Source organism: Octodon degus, unplaced genomic scaffold, assembly GCF_000260255.1.
Source record: "Octodon degus isolate 3935 unplaced genomic scaffold, OctDeg1.0 scaffold00007, whole genome shotgun sequence".
Lineage (NCBI taxonomy): Eukaryota > Metazoa > Chordata > Mammalia > Rodentia > Octodontidae > Octodon > Octodon degus.
The window spans coordinates 18,129,525-18,157,346 of NW_004524583.1; the positions used below are offsets into that span (position 1 = coordinate 18,129,525).

The 27,822-nt window shown below is 44.0% G+C and overlaps 2 protein-coding genes across 6 annotated transcripts in view; one reads left to right on the forward strand and one right to left on the reverse strand.

Annotated features, from left to right (window-relative positions):
- The window catches only part of Zbtb1 (zinc finger and BTB domain containing 1), a 26,050-nt gene extending 5,658 nt beyond the window's left edge, over positions 1-20,392 (reverse strand). The window contains exons 1-2 of one of the 5 annotated variants that reach the window (XM_004624788.2): positions 19,785-20,017; positions 4,280-6,188 (exon numbers count right to left, since the gene is read on the reverse strand). In XM_004624788.2, coding sequence (XP_004624845.1) covers positions 4,280-6,174 — 1,895 coding nt within the window. In that variant the 5' untranslated portion in view covers positions 6,175-6,188; positions 19,785-20,017. Of the gene's footprint in view, positions 1-880; positions 6,189-19,259; positions 19,479-19,570; positions 19,590-19,784 lie in introns of those variants that run through there. The other 4 variants (XM_004624787.2, XM_023702941.1, XM_023702940.1 and 1 more) reach the window with 4 other exon arrangements.
- A 454-nt stretch (positions 20,393-20,846) lies between these two features.
- The window catches only part of Zbtb25 (zinc finger and BTB domain containing 25), a 26,963-nt gene continuing 19,987 nt past the window's right edge, over positions 20,847-27,822 (forward strand). Inside the window, exon 1 of the mRNA XM_012516958.2 lies at positions 20,847-21,055. The gene's annotated coding sequence lies outside the window, so the exon portion shown is untranslated. The remainder of the gene's footprint in view (positions 21,056-27,822) is intronic.

Genomic DNA, 27,822 nt, shown 5'->3' on the forward strand with positions numbered 1-27,822 from the left:
TCAGCCCACCAGGGGGCGGGGCCGGCTGGCATGTGGTGCTGGGGGATTGAACCGTGGTCTCTGTGCTTTGCTTAGCTTAGCTTGTTCTAAGTAGGTGCTTTAGACCACTGAGCCATCTCACCAGCCCATCACCTACAATTTTCAAGTCTTTTTTTAAATTCAGTTTTTATACCTTGCTCTTATTTTTGTTTTTTAACTACAATAACAAATGTTCAAAGCCTATTATTATTCTTTTTAATTAGTATTCCAACTGCCCTAGTAAATTGTCCTTAATTTTTTTTAGTTTTATGTACTTTTTGTTACTGGGAATCAAAGTCAGCACTTTGCGTTTGCCAGGCAGGTGCTTGTGCTGCTGTGCTATATCCCTGGCCAATTCTTTTAGCTTTATAACTGCCCCCTTTGGTGTCCTTTCTCTTAATTTTTGCCCATACTCAGAGTTATTTTTCAGTAAAACAACACATACCATTTTGCTCATGTAGGTCATTTCTCTGAACGTTTTAAATTTTTTTAAAAATGCATTTGTTACAAGGTCTCACTACCCAGCATCCTCTTGTAGTGATCCTCGTTTTCAGCTTCCCCAGCACTGAGATGACAGGCATGCCACCACACCTGGTCTCGGTGACCAGCTCAGTGTGCCCAGGGGTTTCTGGGCCCGTGCAGCATGTGGTGTCAGAGATCAAACCCCGGTCTTTGCGCATTTTAACTTCAGAGTCCTCATAGATTCTTGCCTTTGTTATGCTTTTTTTTGGCTGCTCAAGATGCCTTCAGGGCAGGTCTGTTTTGGCTTGATGAGGGGATTGAACCACAGCACCCTGAGCCTGACTGCTGTTTCAGCAGGCACTTACACACCTGAGCTAATGGGCAGCCCCCCCCCTTTTTTTTCATTGTGCTTTTTTTAACCTCTGCGATTCTTTGTGCTATTTACTGAATCATCCAAGTTGTACCGTAATTGACAGCAAGTCTGTTAGGTGCAGACTGTGCCACCAGGATCTCTTACTACTCACAAAGGCGGGCCTGGCATGCGCTCAGCGGCAGCACACTCGCCTGCCCTACCAAAGCCCCAGGTTTGCTTCCCAGCATTGCAAACAGCAAGTCAAATTGCTCATTGTGCATTAGGAGATCCAAAAGTTGGACACGGTCAGAACAAAACGTCCTTCAAAGTAAAAATGATGTCTCTGTTTGTGAGACATAAACAAGATTTTATTCTGTGTCGATGGAGGAGGGGGATGAATATGCAAGTTATAAAGGCCAGAGCAGCAGACAACCTCTCCTGGTTCCTTCTCTTCACAACCCAGAAGGCAAAGAGCAATAGCAAGCATGAGCGCTCGCAGCTCCACCCTGGGAGAGTGGGGAGGCGAGACAAAGCCGAGTGGGACACGAGGGTTGGATGTTGTCACCCACCCTGCCAGTTTTAAAAGCCAAGTAGCCTTTATTTTTTTGCGGAACAGGGAATTAAACTCAGGCCCTTGCGCTTGCCAGGCAAGCACTTACTCTCCTGGGCCATCTCCCCGGCCCCTCCAAGTGGCCTTTAAATGAACTTTGTTTTGATAAAGAAAACTATATACTCGATTTGCTTACTTTTTTTTTGGTGGAACTGAGGATTGAACCCAGGTCCTTGCACCTGCCAGGCTTATTCTGAGCTATCTCCCTGGCCCTGTATATTTGATTTGAAGAAGTCTATGCTGCCCTATAGCTAATTCCAAAACCAAAGGTGTGTCCCATGTGATATGCAACAGGGAGAAGGCAGCATCATGAGGCGTGGCTGTATAAAACAGACCTCTCAGGCACATGCAATCACGAGTTGTTTACATGAATCCACCTTCCTAGCAGAATAGATAAGTAATACTTTGTTCAAAAGTGGTAGTATTTAGAAAAGGCCCTTTTCTTTAATGGTAGGAAAACCACTACAAAGACTTTAAGAAGGGTAGAAAAAGGTGACACCAAAGAAAATTACATCCATTAAGATACTATGTAGTTTGGAAATTTTGTCTTACTCTTCATACTACTCTCTAGTGGTCTCTGGGTTAGACAACTTGTTTATCAGGTTCCTACAAGTAATCTACACATGCATCCTATATAAATTTAAATTGCATTTCAGATTTAAGTACATGATAAAACTATTATATCTAAGACTTAGATGAATTACCTTTCCTGTTTCATCTTTAACCAACTCCACAATCTGCACCAGACCCGCCCTTAAAGCAGCCAGAAAAAAAAAAAAAAAAAAAAAAAATCCTGTTTTATCTCTTAAAAGTCTTGATTTTTTTTATTTACCTTGTCACGCCATTCCACTTCCCATTACTTTAATTCTGCACTGTCTCCTTTACTATTTGTATCCGTACTTAACATTTAAACCTACCCCCACAAATCTGTGAGCTCACACTGTGCCCCACACTTTTTTTTTTTTTGTGGAACTGGGGATTGAACTCAGGCCCTTGTGCTTGCCAGGCAAGTGCTTATTCTACTGAGCTATCTCCCTGGCCCCACCCCCACTTTCAATTAATTAGTACTTGTACTAGCCAATGTATCAAATTCCCTTGGCAACTTCTTTTAATAGTACACAAATGCGATTTGCATACCTTAAAATCTGTGAACAAAATGAGCAATGCTAATACTATTCATAATCACAAAACTATTTTTAAATACAGGAGTTAGTTAGAATCCTGTCACTAGGAGAAGGGTGTTATGTTGGAAGTAATTCACATTAAAAGGCATTCTATTCAGTATATTTATTTATTGATGGGTCAGTCTTGCCAGTGTTTTAGTTCACATGTAATTGATGTAGACCCTACGTCAAGAACAACTAACAATACTAACTTAAGTGAAAAATTATAAACTGTTTCCATTTATGTTGTGATTGGTAGTCCTCAAATTTCATATCCTTTACAGAAATAAAGCATGATAGATTGCAATTTGCCACAACACTTTCTCCAAATCTTAGTATAAGACACAACACATTTTTGTGCATTCTACTTTTATAGAACAACCAGATTTATAATTGATTTATTTTATTAGATTTATGAATATACATGGCAGCTTTTCAAATCTCAAAGTACCAAAAGTATGTAATTTTAAAGGTGAAAATCACTTTCCTTTAGATATTCCTAGAGAGCTATTAAAATCTATTTATAAACAAAATAATTGATAAACTAACACACTTTAGAAATCAGAATATTTTAAATTAAAATATTTTTAATGAATGTCTTTTAATTAACTATCATAGTTAAATTTAATATCACAAAACAAAATGGCTTATCCCCACCAACTTCACAAGTGAGGGAAAGTCATTGGAATTTACACTTAATATAAGTTTTAAATGTGATTATTAAATGATAATATTTTATCAATTATAGGAAATGATCATTTATAGGAATTTCCTCAGGTCCATCCATCTCTTTAGGCCAAGTCTGAGCCCGTGTCAACCTTGAAGGTTAGTCAGTGCACCTAACTTGCCTAATAAGCTTGTCCATTTAAGAATATGAGTTTCATTGATAATAAGAGAGAATAAACAGTAGCTAATCTACTGTTCAATTGACAAAAGACAAAAATACCTAAACCTGAATGGGAAAATTTCATATAATAAAGAAAAAATTACTTTAAAACTTTAAACAGGAATAGCCAATGATGCTGGCTTAAGATTTCACAGAATAACCTAAAAAAAAAAAAAACAAAAAAAAAAAAAAAAAAACCAAACCAAAAGAAAACCCCACATAGAAATAGTGAAGTCATCACCTTATTGATAAAAAACTAACGTTTAATAGTCATTGAAGAGGTAACAGCAACTTATTGTCTACATTTAAAAGTAATTTTAAAGGAAACTAGAAACAAAGAATGCTATTAAGAAACAACAAAAATGATAAGCATTTAACACCTAAAGTGTAGATATACTTAAGATTCTAAATAAAAAAAGTTAAAAGGGCCTTGAAATTTTTTCCAACAATTCATCTTATAAAACTGATTTCTAAATAGCTCATATTCTTTTTACTTTGGTGTTGTGTTTGCTATCAACTAGACATTAATACAGTAGAAAATCACTTAGGTTCTTTTCAAATGCTTGGCATTATAATGTGATCTCATATCTTTCCTCAAGTTAAACTTTGCTCCACATATTCCACATGTGTACAGGTGAACATCCATGTGCTGCTCCAGTTGCTCATTATTTGGGAATATCTGAAAGCAGACCTGGCATATAGTCTCTCCAGCAGATAAATGAGAAATCATATGCCGTACATGGTCATGTTTTCGGAAGTTTCCTTGATCACAAATGGAACAGACATACCTGGCCATGCCTTTGTGCATATCATTGTGCAGACGCAACTGACGTTCTCTTAAAAACTGCTTCCCACATGTCTGACAAACAAACTGTTTTTCCTTAGTATGAACAGTATAGTGTTCTCTTAAATGACACCGCTGATAAAATCCTTTTCCACAAAGATTACAAAAATGCTTTCGCCTATGGTCTCTTTCGTTTTCTTCCATAATGGCGCTCTTAAACATATCTTGATCTAGGCAGCCAGACATATGTTCAACCACTAGGTTCTCAGTTTCAAAACGCTGGCCACAGTTAGGACATCGAAAAGGACAGGCAGAGTGTTTAAATAACTGCTTTTTTTGGATACTGTTTATCGGGTAATGGCTGTCCCTAAAATCATCCAGCATTTCAACAAACATATCTCTTATTTCAGACTGTTCATCGGGGTTTTCTTCCATGTCCATCTTCTCCTCAGTACTCCCAAGCCCGTTCACCGTCAGATCTTGGGGCTCTCCACACCTCTGCGCGTGCTCCTGCAGCTGCCGGCCCTTGACGAGGATCTGTCCGCACTTGCCACACGCGCAGATGTTCTCGATGTGCTTGGCCAGGTAATGAGAAGACAGGTCCTCCTCGGTGATCGTGAGGCCACACAGCTCACAGGAGGCATTCTCGCCATCCTCTTGGACTGGACTGCTGTTGCTAGGGGGCCTCAGACTTTCTAAAGCACCTCTTTCTTCAGAGTTTATTGACATACGAGGTTTCAGAGTTTTCCTGCCACTTTTTTTAATACCAACATTTTCTTCGACATAATACCTGTAAAACGGCTCTTCAGGTTCATCTTCCAGTTCATCGTTGTCAGTGGATTCATTGCAGTCTTTATCAGTCACTTTAATAATGTTAAAGTCCTTCAGCTCATCTGTAGGAATATCTTCAGGCTCCATCTTAATGATGATTCTTTTCCTCTCAGCTGCCCTGCTTTTTTCTTCATCGCCTAGTTCGGACTCCACTGCACTTTTTCTGCTTCCAGTGGTGGAGGCGGAATCATCAGGGGCCTGGCTTGTGTCCCCTCTGTATTTGTCTGCCTGTGTAGAAAATGGTTTAGATGAATCCTTTTCACCAAATTCGGCTTTGATGGTACTGTCTTTTGCATCTCTAATATCGACTATTCGGTGGTAAGATCTTGTGTTCTGGTACGAATGTCTATTGGTACAGGTCAGCACATGTTCATCTAATAATTTTTCACAGCTAAAGCCAAATCCACAGCTGTCACAAGTAAAACTCCGTCCAAAGCGTCGTGATACCCTCTCTTTTGGAGCAGATAATTTGGACACAGAACTCTTTTTACATACATCAAATAGTGGCTCAGGAAAACTACCTAGTTGTAGAGACTCTTCATCGGGCTCTCGATTATGAGGTGTGTTCACTGTGGAGCTGGGCTCCGCACACCACCTGTTGGCCTCACTGCCGTTTCTAGCCACAGTGTCTTCATACATTCTCACTCCAAAAATCATTTTGGTGCTCTGTTTGCTGGAAGCAGAGGATGAACATTTTGAACTAGAACAATCTGCATCTTGTATGTCTTCTAAGCAGTCAGGAACATTGTACAGCTGTAGGTAGTTCATCGCTACTTTAAACTGCTCAAAACTGGAGGGAGCTGTCATAATTTTTCCTAAATACATAAACTGCAAAATGAGATCAAAACACTCAGCACTGATTTTCATGTTGCTGAGATTCAACTGTGCAGTACTGTGCTGATGGTTCATGAAAAACATCCTAAAATAGGAGCTACAGGCAGCTAGAACTGCTTTGTGCGCTTGAAAGTAAATGTCATCAATTGCAATGCAACAGTCACAGAGAAAGCCCCACTCTCTTTGGTTGTTCAGCTGCTGCAGGACGTAGCTGCTGTGGCTGGGCTTTGCCATCTTCTAGCGGAGACCTGAGGGCGACAAAGCACCAAAGTCAGACAGACACAAGAAAAGCACTTGAGGGGCAGCAGAGCTTTGACCATGGTTTTTGATTTGGGTTGACTCTGCTGCTACAATCAAGCTATCAACAGCTTCCCATCCTAATATACTAAACCTCAGTAATATGTACCTGAATCATTTTTTAAATTTAAAGATGAAGATATTCAAACCATTTATTCAAATTTCTCATCCCGAATAAAACATCACAAAAAAATTTAACTGTGGCTTTATTTCAAGAACAAGTGGGAAAATATATACTAAATTTGAAAGGAAAAATTACATTAATTTTAAAATATTTAAAGGATACAAACAATGAAATAAAATAGCAACTTAAAAGTTAGTAATTGTAGAATACTAAAAAACTATAATTAAGTAACTACTGCTCATTTCTAATAAGCCCATTTCTAAAAGGTTTTTGATTATGTTGAGTCCTTATCTTTTATATACTTAATGAAATACTTATAGATGGAATTATGTATTTGGGATATTCTTCAAAGTGAGTGAGGTGGATATTGGTGCTACAGATGACACAAGATTGGCTGTTTATATAACTACTAAAGTAGAATTACCTCTTCCCAAAAGGAACACCTCGATATTCTGGATTATTTATTATTACCTTCAGATCTGTTTGCATACAAACACAGTCAGCATATGTGCCAGGAACACAGTTGTGCTTTTTAACCTGAATGGTACACTACATGTACTACTGTGCAACTAGTTTTCTAAATTTAACATGGGTGGACACTGTATTTGTAGAACAGGAAGTCAACTTTAGGAAGGAGAGGGAAATACTTAAATCCCTAGAAGTCCGCCTGGTACAGTGATACACGTCTGCAACCCCAGCATTCTGGTTGGAGGCTGAGGGTGGAGAATCACAGATTTAAGACCAGACTGGGCAATTTACCAACTTAACAACTGGCTCAAAATTTTAGATAGCTTAGTACATAGCTGGTTTCAACCCACAGAACTACAAAACATAAAAAGATCCTTGGCAAGTGCAAGGGCCTGAGTTCAATCCCTGGTTCTGGAAAAAAAACAAAAACAAAAACAAAAACAAAAAAACATAAAAAGAAAAATATAGAAATCTTATCTATTGTACTACAAATACAAAATAAGATCCAATTTTAGCCTCAAAAATTTAATTCATATTCATAGAGCTTCAGAATCTATCTTCTACTGAAAGGCAAGTTCCTGTACACATATTACTAAATGTAGTGACACCTGTCACCTTCTTAAAATAGCAACAACTGTGCTCCCTAGAAGCCAAATCAAATGTTTCAAGTAGGTAAAATATTTCCAAGGTTTGTAAATTGTGTATCATTTCCAAACTGAGAAATTAGGTTTACTATATGCCACAATACAAAAGCACTATATGCACAAAAATACTCTCTGATGTGTCACTCATAATTTGAGTGCCTGATAAGAGACTTTTATACTGAACCAGGGTAAATCTCCCTAGAAGTCACTCTTTCAAAATTCACTGGTGAGGACCGGCCAAATAGCTCTGCGGATTAAAACGCCTGCTTAGGCAGACTCAGGGGCCTGGGGTTTGATGCCCAGCCTGCCGTGCCAGCCCTGCCCCCTGGGCACACTGAGACTGTGATTGAGACTGGGTGTGGTGGGATTGAGCCTGGGTGTGGTGGCTCATGCCTGTAAACGCAGCACTTGGGAGGGTGTACAGGATCACTATGAGTCCAATCTATGTATTGAGACCCTGCAGACCCTGTACTATCACTGGCCATTAAAAGTTTTATTTTGGCTGGGTGTGGTGGTCGCACACCTGTCATCTCTGCACTCAGGAGGCCAAGGCAGGAACATCACTACCAGTTGGAGGCCAATGCGGGCTACAAACTGAGTTCAAGGCTAGCATGAACTGCACAGTGAAACAAAGACCAAAAATAAATAAATTTTAAAAATCCTATTTATGGGGCTGGGGAGATGGCTCAGTACAGTAAGTGCTTCCCTGGCAAGTGCAAGAGTATGAGTTCAATCCCTGGTTCCGCCAAAAAAAAAAATTAAAAAATTAAAAAAATTAAAAATCATATGAATGAGGACAACAGAAGAAAGTGAGAACTCTCAGGATGTAAATTAAAGGAGATACAAAATTACATTACAATTAGGTTTAGGCTACAATTAGAAATCCAAACAATACTACCTTATTCACAAGGTAAAATACTACACAAAAATGTAGACCCATGCCCATTTCTAGTACAGTGGGCTTTCTGGCCCTGTGATCATTTCTGTGTTGCTGGCTGCATTACTGGAAGAACAAGCTTATTACAGCTGGCAGACCAGGGCTGGGCCAAGGCAGAGCCTTCAAGCGTGATTCAAACACAACACACCCTGTACACCAAGACAGCTCTCTAAGGCTACACGGACAGCCAGTGTACAGTGCTACAGCAAGAATATGGAGTTAGATGATACAAAAGTTTTACACTGAATTGAAAAAAAAAAAAATAATTTGAAAAAGTTTATCGACATCTTAAATTAAAAAACAAGGGGCCGGGGCTGGTGAGATGGCTCAGTGGTCTAAAGCACTACTTAGAACAAGCTAAGCTAAACAAAGCGCAGGGACCGCGGTTCAATTCCCCAGCACCACATGCCAGCCAGCCCTGCCCCCTGGTGGGCTGAGCTGGCCACACACACACACACACACAAAATAAAAAAACAAACAAAAAAAAAACAAGGGGCGGGGAGATGGCTCAGTAGGATAAGTGCTTGACTGGCAAACGCAAGGATCTGAGTTCAATCCCCGGTTCCACCAAAAAAAAAAATAAATAAATAAATAACAACCACTCTACACATTAAGCATATTAATTTTTAATTTAGTCATAGGTCTGTAATGCTCACCATCTAGGGCCCTAAACCATGTATTAGATAGAATGCAGCTGCTGGGCTGGGGCTATAGCTTTGTGATGGAGCACTTGCCTAGCATGTGCAAGGCCTTGGGTTCAAACCCCAGCACTAAAAACAAATGACAAAAAAGTCTTAGATCATAGAATGTAGCTGTTTAAGCAGGTACTAGGACTATGAAGCAAGGCCTCCCGTCTACCTAGCCTTCCTTGGTGCTGTGCAGCGTGGCCTTCTGCAAAGAACACCCACAGGAATGCACCTGGGTCCCTAGTACAGCGCTGACTGACCAGGTGCTGCTGCTCAAGGGACTGCCCTTATCTGGACGCTCTGTGTAACGTGGCTTTATCTCTACACACCCATTTAGTCTTACTAAACAGATGTGTTCCCTAAGTTGTTCTGTGTAAACCATTTCAGCACATTTCTGACAACAAGACCTCTGAAACAATTTTTCTCCATGTCCTATTGGAAATAACTGGAAATTTCTTTTGCTCCAGCCTTGGTTAACTGCCAACTTAAGGGTCTATATAACTTCTGAAACTTAAAGAGGATTTAAGTACAGGTTGAGCATCTCTAATCTGAAAATTCAAAATTCTATACTTTTTCAGTGCCACCGTGATAATAAAAACTATAAAAACTTCCTCAAATACAAGAAAACTGCCCCAAATCTGAAACACTTCAAGTCCCAAGCATTACGCACAAAAGGTGCTCAACTTGCAAATATATTCATTTCCTTTTATTTCTTTGTCTTACATGACTGAATGTATGGATTTAACTGGGGGACTATAGATTATCATTTTTAAAAGCTAAGAAGGTAATGAGAGGATCAGCTCATGTGTTAAAATGAGAGAACTAGGATGTTCCTAACGCAGGGCAAAGCACCAAGATGCAAAAAGATGGCGTTCGGTAGAGCTAATTACACATAAGGGATTAAATTTTAAACCAAAAAGCAACCAAAGAACAATTAAGTGCTAAATTATATGGAATAAAGGGGCTGGTGAGATGGCTCAGTGGTCTAAAGCGCCTACTTAGAACAAGCTAAACTAAGCAAAGCACAGGGACCGCGGTTCAATCCCCCAGCACCACATGCCAGCCAGCCCCACCCCCTGGTGGGCTGAGCTGGCCACACACAAAATAAAGAAATAAAAACAAACAAATAAAATAAATGTTAAAAATAAATAAATAAATAAATAAATTATATGGAATAAAGCACACCAAGAAGTTAGAAGAAAAGCATGAATTCTACCAGCAGAGTAAGCCATAGGAAGGGTGTAATTGAGCAGAGCCTGGACGGAACAGGCTAGAGAAAAACAGAAGGCAGAGGGAAAGGCATCCAGGCATCTGTACAGGCGTGTAAGGAGGTGACTGTGAAGAACTACACAACAGTCTGACTGGAAATGCAATGAAAGGGAATGCAGCTGTGCTTTATTAAACTGGTGGTGAAGGTCATAAAGGTAGGGAAAACGACCACTGTACCACCATATTAATGTAGGGAAAACGACCACTGTACCACCATATTAATGTAGGGAAAATGACCACTGTACCACCATATTAATGTAAGCAACTAACATTTGATAAATCTTAACTGTAACATTAGGCGCTGTTCTAAGCAGGTAAGTTATCCAGCTTTGGGTATTTTATTATAGCAATGAAAAGCTGACGAAAGCAGAGGCACACAGTATTACACGCAGACCACAAAGAGAGGACCTTTTGGAATCAGGGCACAGCAGCAGGACTTTGCAGTCTAAGCTCAGAGTCTTGGACGATTTTGCCACCTATAAAAATAGGGCTGCATATCAGTGGTAGAGCATTTGCCAAGCATGCGAAAGGCCCGAGGTTCAAGTCCTGGTGACTCAAAAAACAAAAACAAAACCAGTGCAAATCAGTAAATTTCTTTCTTTGAATGTCATTTCTAGGCTATACAGACCAAACACTAACATGAATATATCCTTTAGATTTTCTCCTTGAAACTTTCTGAAGAAACCAGAAGAGGCCCCTAAAGAAAAAAGGCTTTACTTAAAGCCTTTTTAGATGCCTGAGATAATTAAGTTTAGAAAATTTTCTTCACTATTTAGACTTAAGCATTCTGGCTGTTTATTAAAGTTTAAGTTCAGTACTTAGTACAGGAAGTTCTGAAACTGTAAATTGGGTTAAATTTCAAAACTGATTTTTAAGTTACTTGGAACCTGAAACACACATTCCCATAGAAACAATGCTATAATGGTGGCTCGGTTTCATGCTCACACCCTCAGTCTTTTAAAATCACACTGCAGTTGTGGCTCCCAACAACGCTGCAGTCTCCCTCGCTTCATCAGCACTGGGATCTGAGGCGCAGCACTGTACAGTAAGGCCCACTATACGGAGCCCTCGAGGGCAGGAGGAGACTCAATGGTCTTTGTGTTCAGCACACTCTTCCCACATACTTGGCATTTAAGACATGCTTGTCAAATGAAGCCATTAAAAAGGGCCAGGGAAGCAGGCACTGCTAGATTTGGACACCACCTCTACTGCTTATGTAGCCATGAGGAAACTCGTACCACTCTCTAATCCTACTGTGCTCAACGATAGAACAGGAATAATCATATTCTTCAAAGGGGTTTTGTATTTTTTTTTTTTTCCTTTTAAATGAAGCATAATGTGGCTGGGATGTGGTTTGGTGGCAGAGTTCTTCCTCTGCATGCAAAAGGCCCTGGGTTTGATCCTCAGCACTGCACACACACACACACACACACACACACACACACACGACATAATCGAACCTTAAAAAAATACTGTTATCATCGTAAACGTATTTATAGAACTTTATGAAATGACCAAGTTTACCTCACTGCTTTACAAGACCAGAAAGCAAGCTGAATTCCTCAGAGGTTAGTGTCTGCTCAAAGTCACCTGCTTTAATGGCTCTCATGATAAAACCACTGCCTTAACTGTGGGCCCTTCATATGCACTTATTGCTCCCCTGTCTATTTTGTTCCCTACATCAATTATGTTTTGCAGAAATGCTGGACCTGGTCAAGTTCGCAGAGGCTGCTTACACTGGCCAGGCACAAGGGCACAGGCCTGCAGGATCCCAGCACCCTGGCAGGCTGAGCAGGACTGCCAAGTGTGAGCAGAGCCTGGGCACCGTAGAGAGACTGTGTCTTAGAAAGGGTTGAGGGTGTAGCTCAGTGTGAAGGCCCTAAATTCAATCCCCAGTACCGGGGGGAGAAAACTGTTTTACCCTACACTAAATGTTCTCAGACTATAATCTTTTGGACACTGCTGGCAGGTTGGTATTTTTCTGTCTCCTTATCAAAACAAGTTGTTACTTTAAAAATTTTTTTTATTCTTTTGATACAGGGTCTCCCTATGCAGTCTGGACTCTCATGGTAGTGATCTTCCTGTCTCAGCCTCCCCAGCACTGGGATTACAGGCATGTGTCACCATACCTGTTTTTTTTTTAATTAAGATTATTTTTTTTAGTAACTTTTTAAAAAATTTTACTTATTTATTTTTGTGTGTGTGTGGCCAGCTCAGCCCACCTGGGGGCGGGGCTGGCTGGCATGTGGTGCTGGGGGATTGAACCGCAGTCCCTGCACTTTACTAAGCTTGTTCTAAGTAGGTGCTTTAGACCACTGAGCCATCTCACCAGCCCCATGCTAAGCTTGTTCTTAGTAGGTGCTTTAGACCAGCCCCACCATACCTGGTTTTGAGGTGGCACGGCGCAACTGAGGTTCCAGGGCTGGCACAGTATGTGGTAGCAGGATCAAACCTGGGTCCTTGTGCTTGCCAGGCAGACACTTAGACCACCAAGCTATCTCCCCAGCCAACAGTTGTCACTTGCAAAAGTGTGCCAATCTCTGTTACCCACGACCTCGGTTTCTTATGGCCTATGAAATGAGAAGGACTCACTGAAACTCAATCACTAATACTTTTTCAGTGAGGACCTAAGGAAGTGCACTGTAAAGATGTCTTAAGGCTTCAACTCCTGAACTTTGTTGACAGGCAATCAAATTCCTTTTCCACTCATTCCAGGGCACAAGGCTGGGGAGATGGCTCAGTAGAATAAGCGCTTCCCTGGCAAGCGCAAGGGTCTGAGTTCCAATTCCCGGTTCCACAAAAGAAAGGAAGAAAGAAAGAAAAAAAGAAATCCTCAGTATCATTCCAGGGCACAGGTAGCTAAGGTTGCTAAGCAACTTAGTGAGACAGCTGATCTGTATTATGGTCTATGAAGTGAATTAGTTAACTCATTCGCACCGAACACAGAGAACCTAAGAGTTTTTGAACATTTTCTTTCAAGAGTAAAAGAGATTTAATCCAGGCTGACTACATTTTCATCTGTGCAACCTAATGTGGCCGCCTCAGGCACTATGACCACCAGAGGGCACTGTGCAAACAGCTGGCTCCTCTCATCTGAGAGTGACTTCACCAGGAAGTCCCTTTCAATACATGACACTTGTATTCTCAGGGTTTTTTTTTTCCCCGAAACCGGGACTGAACTCGGGCCTTTCCGCTTGCCAGGGAAGCACTTACTCAACTGAGCCATCTCACCCGCCCTCAGGGTTCATTTTGTAGGTATTCTGACAATATCAAAATGTTCACTCTGCCTCCTCAGGCTCTATGTGGGGGCCCAAGTAAAACTGCTCCTCCATGTCATCTCAGCAGCCATCACTCAAGCAATCATTCGGGTTACTTGGGTGTCACCTGGAACGTCTGCCTCATAAACTGCGCCCCACCAATTTCCCTATCTGTATTTCTCAAATGTGCCCCTTACTTCCTCCCTGATTTCTCTGCCCTTATGAGGCCTCTCTTAGCAACTCCAAGTTATTATAACAAGCTCCTGAAATGCTCCCTTAAATTGGCCCTTCACTTAGTGGATGCACAAAGAACAAGAATTAAGATCACGTCACACTCTCTTGCCATAGTTCCCCCTCACACATCCTCAAGCTAAGGTACAACTCATCAGAGAGTGTCCGTCCTGGCAACCTCTCTGCCCACCAACCTACTCTTCTGCTTGGCTACTTGCTACTTCAAGCTTCACATTCAAGCAACACAGAACTACTTGCTAACCATCCCCTAGCCGGCTCTCATTCTACCTTGCTTCATGTATTTCTTGTTCTTCAGTTTTACTCACACTGATTGGTTCTGTCTGAAACTTGTACATCACATAAGAATGCTTTTATTGGGGCAGGCAAGCTAGCTCAGCAGACTAAAGCCCTTGCTTAAGGCAAGTGCGCTGGACCCTGAGGTTCCATCCCCAGCTCTGCCTCGAGGGCAGGCTGAGCCAGCCATAGTTGGCCCTCGGCTGTAATCCCAGCACTGGGGAGACTGCGAGCAGGAGGATGAGCCCAAGGTGTACAGTGGGAGTGAGACCCTGCAACAATCAAACACATTAAAAAGAGCAAAAAACTTCTTTACTACCTCTTCCTGAAAGCATTCTATGACTTCCTCTTCCACTATTTCATATTTCTGCGTAGTCCTTATTTTGTATGTACTGTATTATCCTATTTTAATAATTAGAACAGCAGTATTTTTTTTTTTTTCCTTTTTTGTCTTTTTGAGACAGGGTCTGACTGTGCAGCTCAGGTTGGCCTTGAGCCCACTTTGTAGCCCAGTCTGGTCTTGAACACTCAATGATCCTCCGCCTCAGCCTTCTGAGTGCTGGATTACAGATGTGTGCCACCACATCCAGCGAGAACTCCCAGTATTGAGTACCCACTGGAGCTGACTCACTGGACTGCTTGAACTCTGTCACCTAGATGAATGAATATATGCCCTTCAGTGGGTTGCTTAAATAAAATTTATGCCTCTAATACTGTCACCTAAGGGACAGCATTTTTTCTAGCTATTACTGTGAGGCAGTGTCTGTCACATAAATAGTAGATGGCTACAATGTAACTATGTGGAACTCCTTAACTCCCGAGCAGCTTGGATGCAAAGGTTTTGGCTTATTCTACCATAATGGGGGGCTGGGAGATGGCTCAGTAGAATAAGCGCTTGCCTGGCAAGCGCAAGGGACCGAGTTCAATCCCTGGCTCTGCAAAAACAAAAAAAAACCCTACCATAATGGGAGGACTTTTCCAGTTTCCTTCTTTCAGATCTTAAAATATTTTTTTAAAAATTGTATTGTTTCTAATTTTTTATTCTATCTATCTACCTATCTATGTATTTATTTAGCTGTACTGGGGATCAAACCCAGGACCCTGAATTTTCCAGGCAGGCACTTAAGCCACTGAGCTATCTCCCTGGCACGGTGGCTCTAGTATTTTTGCAAATTCTAACCAAAATCCTGAAAAATCACATCCTTATCTAATTACAATTAAATGAAACCAAACCAAGGTAGTACCATAAAAAAAGAAAACATTCTAAACTTAAACCTATTCTGTATTTCCTTTACCCGAAGGGAACAAACACAGCAAAAACTTTCCTTTTACACCGCTATTCCCTTTGCTTAGAACTTCTCACGCCCCACCTCTGCTGCCCAGCTTACGCATGCCATTCTGGGGTGACACCCAAGGCAGCATCTGAGGTGGGCTGCTATGTCTGTCTCCACACTCAAGGCTGGTGCTGTCATTACCAGGCCCCTCTGCGTTGAGTCCTTGACATCAAGGCATGGTCTTAGTCATCAGTGCCACCTCTGAGCTCCTAACACGCCAACATTTACTTGACACCTGATGTTCTGAAATGAATACATGTGCAAGTAGCTAAGTTTTAGTCTGCTTTTCATTTTTTGCTTATTTCGGTCATACAAACTTTTTACATTATACAACTGGGTCTCAGAACCCTGACAGGGATTTTTATTGTCATTTTGTCGTGAGGGAAAAAAAAAAAAAAAAGAAAAACATGTCCAGTGGTTGATTTACCCCAAATTGCTCATCTTGTAAGCAGAAGCTGGGACTCAAAACTATCTTTTGGTTCAAAGCTCTAAGTTTCAGTTTTTGTAAACCAGACGACACTTTCTGGACATGACTGCTGACTGAAGCATCTATTACTCTGGAACTTGCTAAGCCTCCCTGAGTCTCCCTTGCCATGAATCTCGAAGTCTTCATACTGCCCCATCTTGCAGACGGGCAGAACACCTGCTCCTTTCGTCTCCTTCATCTGCTGACTTCTACTGCAACGAGCATGCTCACCCCCAACACTAGATTTTACCGTATTTTTTTGGTTGAATTGTTTTTTAGGGAAGGTTTATGTTTTGTTTTTGGTGCCAAGGACTGAACCCAGGGCTTCCAGCTTGCTAGGCAAGCATTCTACCACCGAGCCAAATCCCCAGCCCCACCCCCAACACTAGAGATGCTAAATGGAGATGGACTGTTTCAGGGACCTCTAGAAAGGATTATACGTGCCTCACTTGGCCAACTAACATAAAAATCAGGCTGGTCATTTAATTCTTTAACTTCAAAATTTTGAAAAGTTTAAAGAGAGTTGTGTAAAAAAAACAGCTATAGCCTCAAGCAACCAAGTTGTGATTAAATTTGGTTTTGGTGCTTTGCTGAACATCAACTTCTTCACAGCACATTCTTGAGTATTCCATGTGCTAAGATCCTCTGCAGTTAGTAGACAAATGACCATACATGCCGCACTATTACTGCAGTTAGAATTTACGTTAAGCAGATACTGAGATGCCAATTATGAATGGCATTTTTTTTTTTTTTCCAGAACCGGGGATTGAACTCAGACCCTTGTGTTCACCAGGTAGGTGCTTATTCTACTGAGCCATCTCCCTGGCCCCAGCATTTACTCCTGAGTCCCTGCTAACACTCCCCACCTCTTTTTTGAGATAGATTCTAGCTATTCAGTTCAGGCTGGCCTTGAGCTCACTTTGTAGCCCAGGATGATCTCGAACTAGCAATGATCCTCCTGCCTCACCCCATTAGAAAGCCCTTTTCTCTAATGTCCTCTGTATAATGTTTGGCACGCACCCTCTGGATAATGATTAGGAGGAATCCCTGCTAGAGTAGCAACATATTGTGGCAGTGGTCTTCACAGCAAATACTGTATATCTGCTTACATCCAACTGCAAATTAGGAAATGCTCTATCAAGTGAGGGACTTTGTTTTAGTAAGTCAGACAGCTTACTAAATGTAATAGTCCATCAGAGTGGCTATCAATGGTAACAGTGTGAGAACTCCCCTAGCAACATTCCCTTCATGAGGTGGAACCTGAAATAGCAGCTTTGATAGATGTGAATTCTCAGGGCTACTACTTCAACGAAGAATTTGAAGTCAGCTCATAACCTCCCTTTGCTCCCTCCACCTGACAGTGCTCACCAATCGGGAGTGAACAGGGAACATGAGCCCAGGACTCCTGACAGGCTGTCCTAGGCAGGAGAGGCAGGCAACACAGCAGCCCCGCTATGATCCAGTGTTGCCTTCTCTCGTTTCTAAATCAAGGACTTGACTGCTCACAGTGATTATCTCTGGGGAATAGGAGTCAAAATGACTTTCATTTTTGTATTTTATATATTCCAGTCGGTTGAATTTTTATAAAGAGCATGATTTTTTTTTGGAGCATGGATTTCATAATTTTAGAAAAGTATTTCAATTTTCAGAAGTCATGAATAACTTAATTTTTGGTTTTTTGGTTCACATGAGAATATAAAAAAATTACGAAGCAATTTCATTACTTCATCACGAGGTATATTACACAAGAAAATATCAGGAGGCAGGCATGGTAGTGCTTCCCTATAATCCCAGCACTCAGAAGGTTGAGGCAGGAGTGATTTTGAGGCCAGCCTAGGTTACAGAGTTCAAGGGCAATCTGCAGAACTTTAGTAGTGAGGCCCTGTCTCAAAAGAAAAAAAAAAAAGAAAGAAAGAAAGAAAGAGGTAACTATCAGGATATCAGGTGAAAATATTTTATACAGACCACTCTGATCTCTCAAGTAAATATTCCTCAAATATACCTTATTTTATTTTTTAAGATTATAGCTTTAAAAAACAAAGCCTATGGAAATGTGTCTGTATTTCTATACCACATGATTTCCTCCCCTTTGGACTAGCAAAGGCTTAGTGCCTTTCCTGGCCAAGAGAAGGACACGCTTCAAGGCAAGCATTTTTTTTTTTTTTTCCTCCTGCACATCGGAAGAGAAATGGTACTGCAAAGAACACGGAGGCACTTTTTAAAAGGTCCATGAACTGTACCTACCCCAGGGCCTGGCAAAGGAGGAGAATGAGGAAGCAGTACAAAAATTTAGCAGTTAAAGTGAAATAAAAAACACAAGGTCAAGAACAAGTAACCTCATGGCAAGGTCCTGATTAAAACAAGATTTCTCTTTTCTCTGAAAATGATGCACCGACACCGGCCCCCCCACCCCGCAAGACTAGGCCAACAGGTCAGCAGTGGGAAGAACAGAAAGACTGCTCAACCTGCGTTGCTCAAAACCATGGAAATCTGCTCTTAACTGGAGAGATTCTGCAGTTAAAGCGAATGTAAGACAGGAGCTGATGACGGCTTCCTGCAGACTTTCAGTTTATTAACCTTTGCAAGCTTTCACCTCCACCACGCTTGTTTGTTTCCAGAAGAAAGCCGCCCACATCTAGCTCCCAAAGCCACTCAGTTATTACTAAAGCATTAGATACTCAGCCAGGGATTCCGAAAAAAAGTTTTCACGTTCGGAGCAAAAGACAGCCCGCCCCCACTCAGGCTTCACCTTGCCGGGTCTCCTGCACTGTTTCCCTGCCTCACAGCCATCTGCACCAACACCTCACACAAGCTAACTGCTGAGTTCCGACGACAACCGCGATTGGTTTGAAGTTGTCATGAGAACTGCGCCCTTCAAGTCAGCTTCAAACTGCCTCGACACTCGGCTCCAGGAACTGATTCTGACTTGAGGCGGCCAGAAAACTCTTCCCCTCGTGACAGAGCTGGGTGCAAAGGCACCGGCCGGGGAAGGTCCGCGTGCACCTACCACGCTCGGCTATTCGGGAATATTATCGCACACCAACCAATGCCCTCTCCCTAGAAAATAAGGACTTTGCACAGCCTTTCCGGGCGCGCCAACTCGGAGGGCGTCCCGTCAAGCCTTCCGCGGGAACTGACGCGCCGCCCCGGCAGAAGGGAGCCTGCGGGCGCAGGGCGGCCCGCGCCCACGTCCCCGTCCCCCGCACTCGCGACGCCGACTCCGCTTCGGTAGGCGCCCCCCGCCGGGGGCGAGCGCTCTTTCTCCCGGGGAACAGATCCTTCCCGCTGAAAGTTCCCCGGCCCCACACCTACCACTTCTTACTGAACAAAAAGCGTGCGTGGCGGCGAGGAGAGGGTGGGAAGGCACGCAGCGAGCACCGGCACGGCCCAGACGCCTCCCGCCTCGGCGCGCGCCCAAGTCCGCGGCCGCGGGGTCCGGGACGCTTCCCCTCCCACCCGCCGCGCCGCAAGTTGAGAAGCGGGCTCTGCGCCCGTCAATCAACCGGGTCCTCCCGCCTCCCTCCGCTCCCCTCCCCCCTCGGAAAAATTAAAATAAAAGCAGAGAAAGAAAGGCAGAAGCAACTAATTTGGGAACTAGTCTCCGCCGGGGCTTCGGCTCTCACCCGGGGAGGCCACACGCCCGGGTCCCGCCGCGCCGGCCACGAGCAGGCGGCCCGGCAGTCTCCCGTCGCCGGGTCCTCGCAGCGCGTCCGCCGTGCCCCGGCTCCCCGCACGGGTCGGCCCGCTCCGGCCCCGCACTCCGCCGGGCCCGCGGCCCGCCGCCCTCCGGCCCGGGACAAAGTTGCGCAAATCGCCTCACGACTGGCAAATACTCACCGGCCGCAGTGGGAACCAGGGCTGCGGAGATTTTAGGGAGTTTAAGGCAGATCGGCCGCGGGAAAGGCGGGCGGAGGCGAAGGGGCCGCGAGCTGCAGTGGCGGCGGCGCGCGGCGCTCGGGCTGGGCTGCGCGGAGACTCGGCTCTGCCAGGGACTGCGCTGCAACAAAGGACTTCCGCTGCCGCACAGCCGCGCCTGCCGCACCGCACTGAGCCGGCCCCGCTTACGCGGCGACTCCGGGTCTGCCCACCAGTTCGCTGCGGCGTCCGCCAGCCTTCCCCTCCCTCTCGCCCGCCCACCCACTCCGCCGCTGGCTGCTAGGGGCACCCGCGGTCGCCTGTTTGTTGCAACAAGTTTCTGCGTCGGGCTCCGGGCTGGCTGGCACGACCCGCACCGCGGGGGCCGGCACGGCGGCGGCGGCCTGGCCACCCCTCTCCCGAGGGTCGGCTTGGGACCTCCTCCTCCTGTTTGCACAGCTGGATGGGACGCGGCTCCTCCCGACTCCCCAGGGGCAGGACGCCGCTCCCCCACTCCGCCCAGAAGGCAGACCCCTGCCCCGCAGGGCCGGGCGGATGGACTTCCCCTGCGGTTCGCCCGGGCTGTTTGGGGGCGCCCGCACCCTCTGCCCCGTCCGGTCCACTGTCGTTCGCTCGGGGTCGCCCCTTCCCCGCCCCCCTGCAGCCTTCGTGGGCCAGTCTGCCGCGGGCCCTGAGTCACTTCCCCCGCCAGGCCTCAACCCCGCCCAGCCCGCCTCTCCGCCTAGGCTCCCGCGGCTCGGCCTTGCTGGCCCCGCGCCCTCACCCCTGTCCCGCCGAACACGCGGACCCATCCTTCCCCGCTCCCACCCCACAGTCGAGGGGGTGCCGGTGCTTTTGCACACCCCGGGGAAAGTCCCCGGGTCACGCGGCTGTGTGGGGAGCCTGTGACGCTCAGGCTTGTACCCACGCTTCCGCCCACACGGTCACGACTGGGAACCGTGGCGGCTGCGGCGCCCTGAGCGCCGGCAGACCCCCGCCCCGCCACTGGAGCTGACGGGCGGGCGGGCGGGCGCGCACGTACGCACGCGCGCACGCACACACAACCCCAGCGCGGCCAGTTCCCCAGCGACCAGACGCAAGGTCACGTGGGCTCGTCGCGCGGCGGCCGACGCGGGAAGCCGCGCGAGAGCGGGCCGAGGGGTGCGTGAGTTGGCGCCGCCGCGTGCCTTGCGCGGCCAGGAGCCCGCCCCTCCCGCACGGAGGAGTCGGCCCGCTGCCGCGGCGGCGTCTGGGTAAGCGACTCGGCCCATCCCTCCCGCCGCGGGCCACCCGGGGTGGCGGCTGCAGCGGCTCAGGTCGCGGGATAGATGCAAGTAGCTGGGGAGGGGCGTTTTGGGCCAGTGAAGAGCAGGAGAAAAATGGCACCCGCGAGGGAGCGTCGGCAGGAGCAGCGCTCTGCTGCGCGCGCTGGGGCCTGACGGAGGCGAGGGGTCGCGCCGCCCAGGCTTGGAGCCGCTCCCGGCTGCGACCCTGCGCCGGGCCTCGGGCGGCGGGCCCCGGAAGCCCCCCGACCCCTCCCGTCCTGCACACCAGCCCGTCTTCAGGTGCGGGATTCGAGGACGCAGCCCCTGTCCCCTTCCTCTCCCAGTTCGTGGAGCTGGAAGCTCCCACCCTCAACAATTCATTTCTTTTTCAAATGTTTCTAAGCAAGTCCAGTTCTTCTTCTTGAAGTCTGCCCCATCTTATCGCCATCTCCCTACCACTTAGCATTTGGAAAGATCTAGCAGGTATTGCGTAGGCAGTACATACCTGAGGGAACCTGACGGCAGCTAACCTGTCTGATAACTTAATGCCTTATCTCCACACCTCACCCCCAGGGGTTTAAAACGACATTCTTTTTCTAGAGAGAGAGTCCTTTCCGCGGAGCTGTGGATTCTCACAGGATTTTGACAAGTGTGTAAAATACCTCTTGGATTCTCAAAACTGTAAAGTCCAGTTCATCTGATTTTACAGGTGAAGACACCAGGCCTAAAGATTGAAATATTTGATTAAGTCCCATCCTCCTTCGCTGGACGTTAGGGCTGAGGATACCTGGGTCATTGTTGTCCACCGTGCTGGAATTGTGGATTCAGCCAATAGACTCCTTAAATTTATTGAGAAATGAGGTCGCCAGTGCGTGATGGCTCTGAGATAGTGGAGGTATTGGTGTTTCTAGTTGGGAGAGGCTGCCTGTAATGTACAGTGAAGTCAAAAGTCGTGCCTCTTTCATGCCCCACCTCCCAAAAGAGAAGAGTAGCAAACACTTGTGTCATTGGTTGACTTTAGTTTAAGGCATCAAAGTTTGCTTAGCAATCTGCATATTTAGTAAAGGGTAAACTATGAATCCATTATCAGGGACGTGGAATAGGTTGGTCCTGATGGCTGGGAAACATCAAGGGCTAGTGAACAAGAAGGGGCCCCACATGACCTATCCTGTCTGAATGCCTTTTGGATGTAGTAGAGATGGGTTTTACTCAGTTTTGGTTGCTATTTGAGTGTATTTAGCGGGTCAAGTCCTGTAATATAGGACCTATAGCATCTAATTTCATAGACAAGTTTTGGATTTTTACTAAAGGGAAGGTAGTACTGTTTCGTGTTATAAGCCTGTAGGAATTGACTCAGAGATTTACCTGACTGGAGTGATGTAGTCGTTTGCGGAGGAATTTGAGCCTAGATCACTTATCTTCCAAGTCTAATCAGTGCTCTTTTGCATTATGTCTTGCTCCCACTTCAAGCCGGGAAGGGGATGAGAGAATCGCCTGTGGCCGATTTATTGGCGCCTGTGGTTGCCCAGAGAGGCCAACCAGGACTTTCAGCTGCCCTCTATGCCTTAGAAAGTGGAGCTGTGTGCTTCCACCCTATCTCCTGAGGGGAATGCGAAGGAGCCAGGCTGTCTAGCTGGGGAGGAGGGGCCCAAGTGCCTTGGCTGTGAAATATCCTGGCCAGGCGGTGCTGGGAAATCTTGCATAATACCCTCCCTACCACTGAACCCAAGTGATTTATTTGCTACCGTCTGTAGGTGGTGCTTGACCAGCTTGTCCATTTTAGTAATAAAAGAGCCAGAAAAGAGTTAGAGGTTTTGTATTATTGCAGATTCTCCCCTCTTGTTTTAAAAAAGCAGTGCAGGTGTCCTTATCTTGAGAAATTATAAAGTACTTCTGCACCACTTCCTGTGCCCCTTTCCTGCCCCTTTATTCCCCAAAGCATGTGAACTTCAGACCTTTGAGAGGAAAAAGCTAAAAAAAAACCCCAAAAACAAAAACAAAAAAAAAAGTACTTTGGTTTAGTCATCAGCAGAGAACAGAGTCAGACCTGGCTTTTGATCTCGACTTTATACAGTTTGCTAGTTGTGTGCCCCAAGTTTGAATTTATTTTTCTCTTGTGTAAAGTGGAATGATACGTTAGTTACAGTGAAAATTAACAGAGATAATATACATAGATCACTTAGCAGAAGACCTCATACACAGTTGCTTACTGTAATGCTAACCATTGGGGTTAACTAGGACACTGTTCTTCCTAGAAAAGGAAAAGTGCTGCTACTTGCACTTGTATAGAGAGAATGCAAGAGAAAGGGTTTGAAGAAGACATCAATTTCAGTATTATTAATTGATTTTACTTATACTTTTGCTTTCCATTCCTAGCCAGAAGTTGCCATCCTCCTCTTCCACAGAAAATGTTTCTAGTGTTGTTATTTTTGAAATTTTAAAAGTTCATGGGGGGGCCAGGGAGATGGCTCAGTAGGATAAGTGCTTGATTGGCTAACGCAAGGATCTGAGTTCAATCCCTGGTTCCGCCAAAAAAAAAAAAAAAAAAAAAAAAAAAAAAATGGGGCTGGGGAGATAGCTCAGCAGTCTAAGCGCCTGCCTGGCCAGTGTAAGGATCTGGGTCTGATCTCCAGTACCGCAATCCATGCCTGCCCTGCTGGCTGGGGAAACGGGGCATGGTGGTGCACACGTGGAATCCCAGTGCTGGGGAGGCTAAGACGGGAGGATCACTGTGAGCCCGAGCTTCATAGCAAAACCCTGTACCAAATAAAAACAGATTTAAAAAATTTCAAAAGTCACTTCTTCCCTTGTTACAAACCAATCATATATGAATGTTTTATTGCTTCTTAAAAACTGTGGACACTTGAAGCCCATGTGGTAATATATTCATGGAACTGTAATTCCTTGGCACAATTAGTATTGGTTCACTTATATACAGATGTTATAATCACTTGTGTGTGTTGTATTCTAGGTCTGTATCAGCACTGCCATTTTTAGACTTTGGTCTGTCCTTTATCTTGTTTTTCTGGCAGAAATGCAGTCTTTATTTTTAATGGCCTAAGAAGATCTTTCCTTCACAAGGTTTTACTTTTTTTTTTTTTTTTTTTTTTAAGTCTATAAGCAGTTTGCATTCACTACTGTTTGCATTCTTCCTGGCTTTACTGGACATCCCACAGTGTTGGTTAGATGGGGATAAGAGATGGAGAAGGTTGGCTGTGTCTGCCAACTGGCAGGAGGCCCCCAACCAGTGTTTCCCTGTCCCGTTAAGGGTTTCTAGAGCGTAACTGCACTTCTGTATCATCTACTCTCTAATATTCTTTGAAGAGTTTCATAAATGAATATCTAGAGTTTATGCAGAGTTTGCCTTCAAAAACATTTTCAGATTTGAAATTTCAGTATCATTTTTATTTTTTAAATTTATTTTCATTTTTATTTTTATTTTTATTATTATTTTTTAAGGTTTATTTATTTGTGCATGTGTGTGTGTGTGTGGCCAGCTCAGCCCACCAGGGGGCGGGGCTGGCTGGCATGTGGTGCTGGGGGTTTGAACCGCGGTCCCTGAGCTTTGCTAAGCTTGTTCTACGTAGGTGCTTTAGACCACTGAGCCATCTCACCAGCCCCTTATTTTCATTTTTAGATACTGTAAAATATAATGGAATATGAAACTAAATTGTTTTTCCTAAATCTTTAAAAGTCAAAAAATAATGTGTTCCCCTTACTTCCTACCCCTAGCTTCTACACTAGCTTAGGAGCACTTTTGTTTTTAATTTATCCTTTTTTAAAGTTTAAAGTTATGGTTAGAATTACTGTTGATACTTGTTCATTTAATTCCCACACTTAGAACACCTCTTGTGAAACTGTTCCTTTGTAAATGCTAGCACAAAATTGTTTCATTTTAATTTGAGCTAAACCAGAGTTATTACAATCTTAATATTAAAAGATGTCAAAAATGTTTTTGGTTAAGTTGTTTTTTTGACACCTCTTAAATATCAGTGTAACTTTAGAGTGTGAATTGTTCTCCCGGATTTTCGTGGTTCCCTGTGCCAAGGCAGTGGTGCTTGGTTGAGGCTTCAAGTTTGACTCTCCTGAGGGGCTCTATAAAAAGGACTTCCAGGACAGGTTGTTTGAATTCATTTGTGTGGGAATCCATTCTCAGTACAGACCTGTGTAGAAGGCTTCACAGTAGTCAGTGATAACCATAGCAGGACTTGGGAGTAACAGATCCCCAAGTGCCATTTCAGGATCAAATGAGTTCTACAAATGGTGATTCATATCCCTGACTACTATAATCAGATGTCACACTTCCACAACTGAAAGTGCCATGCATTAAAAAGTTCAGATAAGCCCAGTGTGCAGGTACACCTGTCATCCCAGCACTGTTTGGAGGCCGAGGCAAAAGGATTGAAAGTTTGAGCCAGCCTGGACAATTCAGTGACTTAGCAAGACTTTGTCTCAAAAAGGGGTTGGCATTTAGCTCAGTGGAAAGGCCCTGAGTTCAGTCCCCAGTGCTGCAAAAATAAATAAAGCATATTGCAGAATAAAAAAAAAGTGCCTCTTTCTGACTTGTTTTTGAAAATACAGTTTTAAAAATATATGCAAATGTGTAACAGGTTATTTGAAATTTTGCATTTTTAATTTCTAATGTGGTATTGATAAACAGCTATATAAATAGCTCTTTATAGTCAATACTTTTATTTTTTATCTTATTTTTTATGTATTTAGTACAGGGTCTCACTACACAGATCAGACTCGTAGTGATCCTCCTGTTTTCAGCCTCCCCAGGGCTGGGATTACAGCATGAGCCACCACGCCAGGTCTTGGTGGCCGGCTCAGCATGCCTGGGAGCAGGACGTCACAGCGTGTGGTGCCTGGGATCAGACCCAGATCCTTGTGCTTGCCTAAGCAGGTGCTTAGTCTGCTGAGCTATCTCCCTGGCCCTCCAAAACTTTTTAGAATGGCTTATAGAAGCGTAGAAGCAGCTGATTAAGAGAGCTGTTGGGCCAACCTGATAGCTCAGTGGAGTAAAGTGCCTGCCTAGGCAGAGCACAGTGGCTGGGCATGCTGTGGTGGCCCCGCCCGCGGGGCTCACTGAAACTACAGTTGAGACTGGGCATGGTGACTTGCACCTGTAATCCCAGTGTTTGGGAGGCTGAAAACAGGAGAATCACTACGAGTCCAATCTACATAGTGAGACCCTGTAGACCCTGTCCTAAATTACAAAAAAGGGAAAAAAAGCTGTTTATTATATACCTCACACTGCTGAGCATTTTATACGTGAATGATCTTGTTTTCAGGACAGTCCTTTTATTCTCACTTTACGTTTGAAAAAAGTGAAACTTAGGTTTAAGGTCATGTAGAGAAATGGTAAACAGTTAAGTGAGATCCTTTATTATCATGTAATTATTCGTGTAATTGTTATTATTTGAACAAGGCTAGTGATTTCTAGTGGTTTGTGAAATATAATGTGCCTCGTATGGTGTGGTGTTACTTCAGAAGATTATGCTAATTTAAAAAGGATGTGTTATAATTTGTTACAATTTTTTGTTTACCTATATATAGTTGGGGTTCATTTCTAACACACTAAAAGGATACAATGGTGGAATGAGAATGATAGAATAAGACCTGAATAGTTCCTATTAGGACAGTTTTGCAGATTAAAAGATACTAATTTAGTCCGGGCATGGTGACTCACGTCTGTAATTCTGCCACTGTGAGCTTCCTGAGGTCAGAAGATCACCAGTTTGATGCCAGCCTGGCTACATAGTGAATTCAAGGCCAGTTTGGACTATATAGTGAGACCTGGTCTCAAAAACTTAAAAAAAAAAAAAAAATTCAAATGTGAAAGAAAAAGTCTAAAATATTACCAGGTAGTGGTCAAGAGTAAACAGAAACGCAATGTGCTTGATAGCTTAAGAGGGCAGAAGAGTGAATCCATTTTCATTTTTGTGGCTTTAATGAAGGAAGGCTCCATTGGTGATGATCCATGGGGTTCAAAGTGGGATAAAAACCTGTAATCTTGTTTTCTTGTAGAAAAGCCAAAGCTCAGGTGACCATGCAACTTTAAAACAAGAGGGAAACCCTGGAAAGGATGCTGGTATGACAGAACCCCAAATGCTGTGTGCAAGCTTTGCTTAAATCTCTTACAATCTCCTGAACAGCATATCTGAGGCCAGGGAGATGGCTCAATGGTATAAGCGCTTCCCTGGCAAGCACCAGGGTCTGAGTTCAACCCCTGGTTCTGCTAAAAAAAAAAAAAAAAAAAACAAAACCAAGCCCAGCACATCTGAGGCGGAAAACTGGATCAGAGATTTCAGCAGCTGCCAACACCAGAGAGACAGAAGTTGAAGCCCAGGCTAGTTAATTGTCTGTAAAAATAGCATCACTTTTGTTTGAAGAGTATTGCAGACCCTAGAGTCTACTGTATTCATCAGTTTGGGAAGATATACTCTTTTTTTTTTTTTTTTAATTGGCAGAACCGGGGGAAGATATATTCTTAAATGACATAAAAGAGGGGGCATCATTACCCTGATTGGAGAAGATTTATCCCACAAATACCTGAATAATAGACTTGGCAGAGTAGATTTCAAACAGGTACTTGTATGATTTTATTTATTTATTTATTTTCATATATTTGTTTGCTATTTGTATTTCTTTTTTTTTTTCCATAATTTTATTGAGAAACAAATAGCAATGAGACAGTTTCAAACCAAATTGGTAGGACAGTTTCAATAATTAACACATTGCATACATTTTTC